This window comes from Bison bison, unplaced genomic scaffold (genome assembly GCF_000754665.1).
Source record: "Bison bison bison isolate TAMUID 2011002044 unplaced genomic scaffold, Bison_UMD1.0 scf7180017864299, whole genome shotgun sequence".
In the NCBI taxonomy this organism is placed as follows: domain Eukaryota; kingdom Metazoa; phylum Chordata; class Mammalia; order Artiodactyla; family Bovidae; genus Bison; species Bison bison.
Window position 1 is genome coordinate 498,933 of NW_011494871.1, and position 8,172 is coordinate 507,104.

Genomic DNA, 8,172 nt, shown 5'->3' on the forward strand with positions numbered 1-8,172 from the left:
AGAGATAAGAAAGCCTTCTTCAGCAATCAATACAAAGAAATAGAGGAAAACAACAGAATGGGAAAGACTAGAGATCTCTTCAAGAAAATTAGAGACACCAAGGGAACATTTCATGCAAAGATGGGCTTGATAAAGGACAGAAATGGTATGGACCTAACAGAAGCAGAAGATATTAAGAAGAGGTGGCAAGAATGCACAGAAGAACTGTACAAAAAAGATCTTCACGACCCAGATAATCACGATGGTGTGATCACTGACCTAGAGCCAGACATCCTGGAATGTGAAGTCAAGTGGGCCTTAGGAAGCATCACTACGAACAAAGCTAGTGGAGGTGATGGAAAAGGAGGAGCTACACACAGACCTGGAGAGAGTTCTGGGGCGTATTACTGAGTGAGACACCATCACAGAGAAAATGACCTAAGAAAAGCAGACCGACATGGCCGTGTGCGTCTGTGCGGGTTTGTGTGTGAATATCTGCAGTGCAGGACCTCTGGGGCAGGTTTGCATCCACGGGTTAATACGGACATCGAGTAAGGCTGCAGAGGAGACCTGCACCTGGACTTGCTTCCGTATTTAATCTCAAAGCCAATGTACTTCTATATTAATTTCACAATCTCATACATCACATCACTGGCCTTTTTGATTGATCATGAGGAAAGATGGGGCGGCTGTTAAAAAGCAAACTCGAGATCCCACTGCTTTAGCCACAGGCTGCGTCCATCTGTGGCCGGGCTATCTGTGCTCAGAGGACTGGGAAGAGCCCCTGCTGCTGGACCTGGGCGGGGACTAACCGGGGCTCCACGGCAGAGGACAGGGCGGGGCCTGTCTTGTTCCTTCTCTTCCTGGACCTGGTGGATCCGGACACAGGAGCTGTTTCATCGTGATGAATAAACGAGTCAGAGTCTGCTAACGGGAACGCAGACCCATGTGGCTGGAGAATGAAGTTAGGGTTGAACTTGGACATGTTCTTGGTGACGGGAGGTTCCCGAGAGGCAGACAGACTCCTCTGGGTCCAGCAGAGGGCAGGATAGATGCTGGAAGCAGGTGTCCTGGAGGAGGCGTCACCCCAGCCCAGAGGCCTCCCCTTGGGCACGCTGTACCGCCTGGCCCCTGGCACCACTTCTTTCCCGCTTATTTCTCTCCAGTGCACTCATCTTCAGGTATTTGTTGGTATTTTGTTTGCTCCCAGTCCTGTTGCCCAACAGTTCCTGGTGCTCAGTTGGCGCTCTGTAAATCTTGGCTGAGTAGATAAATAATTAGCGACAGGCAGAAACGAAAGGCGGTGTCACCAGAGCGGCCCCTCAGCCCTGCCGGTGCAGGGTGAAAAGGCTGCCAGCTTCCGGAAGTAACTCCCCAGCTCCAGAATTGCGAGCCCCCCACCGCCCCCGCTGTGCTCCTGCCCTGAGCTGCGGCCCCCACACGGAGGAGGCGTGGCCACCCCAGCTCAGGAGCACTTGGTAACTCGGAAGGAGGTGTGAAGTGACCCAACAATGTGAATCAAAGCTTTTTTCTTTCGAGATCTTTCTCCAGGTGCAGGGTAACAGAGCCTCTCCTCCCCTTCTTGGTGGTCTCAGCCAGTCCACCCCCTGCCCCCCCAAATTGTATTTATTTCAGGCTTTGAGTAAATGGACGCTTTCCCCAAGCTTCGGGAGGGTCATTCCTTCTAGAACCCCATCCATCCACCCCCCAGCCTGGGATCCACCTGGTGGAAAACAGAGACAAGTGTAATCACTTAGCGCTTTGCTGCGTGGACACTTTGATGTAAATTATCTTATTGGGTTTCTGTGACCCTCAGATACTGTTCAGCTGGCGCTTTAAGATGAGGAACCAAGTCTGACAAGTGAGTGAGCTCCCTGTACCCACGACAGACCCCTCAGCACCCTACCTCTCCTCAGGCTCTTCCCTGAGGTCAGGGACAGCGTGAGGGACCGCTCAGGCCCTGGCCACCCCCAGATTCCCACCTCCGTCTTCCTGATTCAACCCAGATTTACCTGCCCACAGCTGCCCATGCATGGAAGGGTTGAGGTGTCCTAATAAACCCTGAACAAGAAAGCCTTAGCAGCTGGGCTGTTCCCACTGCCTCTTACGGGCTTGCTGTGGCCAACCTGACACAGGGAACTTGGGTGGACTCTCCACAAATAACACAAAAGTAGAGCTTTTTTTCACCTACAACAAATTAGAAATGAGTGGCTTGAGATATATATTAGGATGATCGTTTTTAGAGTTCAAGCTCTAATTTTCAGGCATGAGGCCAAACCTGTCTATAAACTCTTAAAAGCGGTCAGTAGTCGTCTGTAATTATTTTGACCCAGTCTTTTAATACCCAAGAGTCATAATCTTCATAGCTTGTGAGTGCATCTATTTAAAAAGTCACATGTTCCTGTAACAGGCTGTGTGGAGGGCAGCCTGGAAGGTGGCCAGGGACCATTTCTTATCCCTTCTCTATCATCTGGAGGAAAAGTGACTGCTTTCTGTCCTTCTAAACCCGTCTACAAATAATATGGGCTTCCCAGGTGGCTCAGTGGTAAAGAATCTGCCTGCTAACGGGCAGGAGATGTGGGTTCAATCCCTGGGTCGGGAAGATCCCCAGGAGAAGGAAATGGCCACCCGCTCCAGTATTTTTGCCTGGAGAACCTTACGGACAGAGGAGCCTGGCAGGCTACATTCCAGGGGGTCACAAAGAGTTGGACATGACTCAGAGGCTAAACAGCAACAAAGGAGCGTATGGTTCCTCATAAACACACTTGTAATTACCAATGTGTAAAGCGCTTTCAGGTCCCTGGATGAGATCTCTGACCACCTTGGGTGTTTCTGGCATCCCAGGAGTGCGCTGGGCAGCAGGCCACACACACGGACTGGAAGGTGCTCCCGGAACAGAAGGCAGGTGATAAGACCAATTTGGTTGCACACAAATGGACATGAAACCCCATAGAAAACCCCATAGAAAAGACACCTGATGGAATTTTTCTCATGGCTCAGCCAGCCTTGACTGTGAATAACATTTTAACATCTTTAAATGATTCTTCTAGGAGCCAGCCTGGTCACATGACCCCAGCTCAGCATCCTCCAAGCAGCAAAGCCTGTCCACACCCACACTGTGCGTATTTCTCAGGAACCCACTAGAGGTGAGCATAGGGCAGGAATAACCCTTTTGTCTCCTTCCCCAACTATCTTTCTGGTGACACAGGCTTTTCCGTAACTTGGGCAGAAGGATCCCAGAGTCTCAGACAGACACAGTGGTAACTTACCCATTTAGTGTTATGAAATTTTTCATATACTTTTACAAAACCAGCTATAGATGAAATTAGAAGCTACTATTCTATTCTATTCAAAGGGCTTCCCAGGTGGTGCTAGTGGTAAAGAACCTGCTGGCCAATACAGGAGACATGAGATTCAAGCAGCACATCCCTGGGTTGGAAAGATCCCTGGAGGAGTGGCAACCCTCCACTATTCTTGCCTAGAGAATCCCATGGACAGAGGATCTTGGAGGGCTACAGTCCATGGGGTTGCAAAGAGTTGGACGTGATTGAAGCTACTTAGCACACATTCTGTAATAGATTTTAAATAACCATTATATGAATCAATTATATTTTAACATTTAAATGATATATGAGATGTTACAAAATTATTTTAATTACAAGTATGTAATTTAAACTATTATGTATTATTACAAAATGTTTTTATAAACTATTCTTGGCAACAGTAAAGTATTTACTCTCATTGAAGTATACTGAGTACCATTTTTTTGAAACCATGTCAAGCATCATGAAAATATTAGGATTCTGTCTGTCCTATAGAACTGCTAAATAGTTATCTAAACCCTAGTTTCTACTTTTAAAAAAATGTCTATTAAATCTATTTTCACTTTAAAAGCCTGGATGCTGAAAAGGGAAGTGAACAAACCTTTGAAGTAGATGAAACTCATTTTTAATTGTCAGAATTTAGAGTCTAGTTTTTACACCTCTTTTTTAGAAACAGTTACTGCCCCTTCCCCCTCAGTTTTCCATTTTCTTCTGCACCATTAAATCATACTGTGGCAATAAAATAGTCCCAAGCAATCTCTGTAAGTCAGCATTCTACCCGTGGGAGTGGAAAAGGCACCATGGTAAGGAAGCTCAGGGTGTCTTGAACCACCCCACCATTGGTAGTAACTCATGGTATATAAAGTCTTCATTCCTCATGCAAAATCACATCTAAGCTTTTGAAACGAGGCTGTTTGCTATTAGAAGCCATCGCCAACTATTAGAAGCCCTAGTCTGTTTCACTGAGGGAAGCTGAAATGCGTTCCTGTAGCATACACCACATGTCACACAATGGACAGCCTCTTGGGGGCAGTGTAAACCACTCACACCTGAAAGGCCATAGTTAAATTCAACAAGAGCATCTAATTATACCCCGTTTACATATCATAATCTGAGCCTTTGAAATAAGAGGAACCTATAATGAATGGTTCCTTGCAGATCAAAAGAACACGTCATATTTTAAATTTTCACTTAAAAAACGTGTAACAGAGTTTGAAGCATTAGGGAGCGCGTCCACTGTTGAGGACTGAAACGTCAAAGCAAATAAAAGAACCAAGATTCTCTGTGTTCACCTTTAATGCAGGGGAAATGGCAAAGAGAGCCCTAAGTGGATCAACCAGACTCTGTGCTCTTCAGGCCCTGGCGTTTCTCTCCTTTCCTCAAAGAAACGGAGACAAATGCCATGTCCTTTGCCTAAGTAGGCATGGCCACCAGGGCCAGCTTTGCCCCACGAGGACTGGTTTTAGAGAAAAGTGGCAGAGGCTCTGAGTCTGCCTTCAATGTGACACTTTCAGGGGTGGGGTAGGGGGCACAGCCTCTAGGGGCATCTGGGGTTGCATGTGCGATCTACTGGGGAGGGGGTCAAAGGTGGCCCTGAAGCCGAGCTGTACCCGGGGCGGGGTGGGGGGTACCACCGGCTGACTGTGCCCCACGGCCGAGCACAGATCGCACTCCTCTTCTATCTAAACACGATGACCACTATAGTTACACTGGTTTTTTGGACTTTGCGGAACAAAATCGAATCAGCAAGTAACACAGCTCAGTGACATTGAGCAGGATGCAAATTCCAGACACTGCGATCATGAAGACTGTGAAGACGGTCTTCTCTGTGGGCCTGGACACGAAGCAGTCCACCGTGTTGGGGCAGGGCCAGGCATTGCACTTCACCAGGCGCTGCATGGCGAAGCCATCATACATCACGTAGAAGACATACATGAAGGCAGCCTCGAAGATGACGCGGAAGAAGATGCTGCCCGTGTAGGTCCACCACAGAGAACCCTCGATCCGGACCTTTTGCTTCTTGATCTCTTCAATGTCCTTGAACTCGGTCTTTATCTCTCCCCTGATGAACTTGCGCTTCTTCTCGTGCCTGTAGTAGGCCACGTGCATGGCCACCAGCAGGGCAGGTGTGGACACAAAGATGAGCTGCAGCGCCCAGAGCCGGATGTGCGAGATGGGGAAGTAGTGGTCGTAGCACACGTTCTTGCACCCAGGCTGCAGGGTGTTGCACACGAAGTCGGCCTGCTCGTCCCCCCACACCTCCTTGGCGGCCACCACCAAGATCATGATTCGGAAGATGAAGAGGACGGTCAGCCAGATCTTGCCGATGCTGGTGGAGTGCTTGTTCACACCCCCCAGGATCGTATGCAGTGCGCCCCAGTCCATCGTCTCGTTTGGGCGGCTTGTGCTGGAAAAGAGAGCGACACAGCACAACACGGGGTAAGCATGTGGGACCAGCTTGGGGAGGCTCAGAGAGGCTGGCCCATAAACCAGCCATCTCAAAGGGCCAGTTCTTACACAGCCTCCCTCAACAAGGGGAAACAAGAGCAACCAGGCTTGCCATGGGGTTTGCAGTGCAGCAGGCAGTCGACCGTGGACGCGTTCTCTGTTCTCTAGTAAAGAGGGGTGTACTCACCCCAGTAACGCACCCAGCCTTCAGCACAATGAACTCGTGGGGTGGGGAGGGAGCACCCCAGCAAATGTGCCCACTGACCCAGGGCCCTGGGTGTGCTGACCAAACCCTCAGCAGACACCCCGTTTGGGTCTCCCTGACCCTCCAGCAGCATTCAGCACTCCCAAGTGTTTGCTGGCCTCCAGCTCTGGATGGTACTCTGGGCTCGTGCCTGCTGGGGCCAACCTCGCCTTCAAGGCCAAGAGGCCATGTCTCCACACAGCACCTCCTTCCTTAAGTTATTTCAGTTTTCTGGACATGGGATGCAGTGGCGAAATGACTGTCCCCAAGGGTAAAATTCATGTTTAACATTTCCCAATGGGTTTCACTTCCTTTCCCTGTACAAAAGGGAGCCAGTTAGAAACGGTCCTTCCTCAGGGAAGAGCCAGTGTGTGCCTGGGTTTCTGTGTGCGCTCTGTGTGAGGGCTGGGGTTCTCGTTGTCCTGCTGGGACTGACCAGTCAGTCAGTACTCAGGTTTGAAAACTGTTCAGATGGTACATTTTTATTGTGGCTATGGTTTTAATTTAGACGTGCTTCTAAAGAGGTGCATCGTAAGAAAATAAATAAAAGCTTAACTCAGTGAGTCCCCAGGGACTGGCCGTTGCAGGCACCCTCACGGTATTGAGGGTCAATGTGGACGCTGGGAGGTGACATGCTGCTCACTGGAGAGGACCTGGGGAGCCCGGGCATTCGCCTCCAGGAGCTGGTGGCCTTCTCATCGCAGGGTATGAACTGTCTTCATTTACGTGCAGTCACACCCGTCTGTCTCAATCAAGCCTCTTATAACAAGGCTCCACCCTCCACACAATCTGATGAGTAATCTGTGTCTACACCTTCCGAACTGGTTCTCAGTGCTTCTTCTTGCTTAAAAGCTTAGTGTTCTCCTTATTCTGAGCAAGTCGGGTCCTGTTTCCCGCTGGACTTCCCGAGTAGCCAGGGTAGGGGGGGTGTGCAGTCTGATCACCCAGCCGCCTATGGGGCACTGCTTGGGGCACCCAGGCCTGGCTGAACCATCCATGGCCACTCCTTCAGAGGAGGCAGCCCAGACACGAGAAAGTCAGGACAGGAGAGCTATGAGCACTGAGACACTTGGGCAGCTTGGCTTGAAAGAGGGAAATGTCACCTGGAAAAGGCTCAGCCCTGACCCTGAACACAGATGGCCTGGAGGCCTTGAGTTCCTCTGAGCTGGCCCGTCCTGGCCGGCAGCGTGACCACCATCCCTGTGAAATCAGACCCTCCACTTCTCGGCCTCATTTACTAAGGGCCAACAGGACACTCTCTGAATTAGCCCGTGTGACTTGTATCAGTGCATCTGGCTAAAGATTCGGGGTGGGTGGGTGCCAGCTCAGGACCCGCATTCCTTTAACCAGTCAACCAGTGGCTGATGTTCAGAAAACAAAGTGGAAAGTAAACCTTCCATCCTTGTCCTTTTGTAAAAGCTCTTGGTTGGGCGGCAGCTTCCTGTCCAAAGATCCCTGAGGCAGAGGAGCTAATTAAAGTTTGACCCCATGGGACAGGGTGACAGGAGAGGAGGGCTGGCCTGGTGACCAGGCCGGACAAAAGCATTCTCAACATTCATCCTGGCACTGACCCCTGCCCTTCCTGACCTGTCCACACCACCTGCTCGGTGGGCGGAGGGGCGACCTTGTCGGGGGGTAGGGGGGTTGCTGCTGGGTGAGGCGCAGGTTGTATAAAGGTCACCAGGAGTCCTTCACCCGTTAATTCCTCAACCCTCACTTTTTGGGTGGTGGCCCTTGTCTCCACAGACTCCGCCCCCGACTCAAAGAGGGGATGGGGACGCGGCTGTCACCGCATCTAGAGACGGGGGGCGCGGGGTCAGCTCTCAGGATGCGGGAGGACGGTGAGGCCTGGGCCCCGGCAGGCGGGGGAGCCCCGAAGCACGGCTCCCCGTGTGTAACCGGCGCCCCGAAAGCCGCCCCCACGACTGCGCTTGGAAGCCCAGCTAGGAACTCGAGCTCGGCGAGGGAAAGAGGCCATGCCGGCCGCTGGGCTCCCGCTCGGCCGCGGAAGGTCAGCTTCCTGCAGGTTGAGCTTCCGCTTCAAGCCCGAGACCGCGTTTTCTTTCTGAGCGAAACCTCCGGCGACCGGAGGCTCCGGGTGAAGAGCCCGGCGGCCGCGCCAGCCTTGCCGGAGGAGCCGCGAACACCCCGGGCGAGTCCGCGCACCTGTCCGCTCCC

At 51.3% G+C, this 8,172-nt stretch overlaps 1 protein-coding gene across 1 annotated transcript in view; it reads right to left on the reverse strand.

Moving 5' to 3' along the window:
* Positions 1-3,574: 3,574 nt before the first annotated feature.
* GJB2 (gap junction protein, beta 2, 26kDa) overlaps positions 3,575-8,172 on the reverse strand; it is a 5,051-nt gene continuing 453 nt past the window's right edge. The window contains exon 2 of the mRNA XM_010851175.1: positions 3,575-5,709. Within this exon, the coding sequence (XP_010849477.1) occupies positions 5,007-5,687 (681 nt within the window). The 5' untranslated portion in view covers positions 5,688-5,709 and the 3' untranslated portion in view covers positions 3,575-5,006. The remainder of the gene's footprint in view (positions 5,710-8,172) is intronic.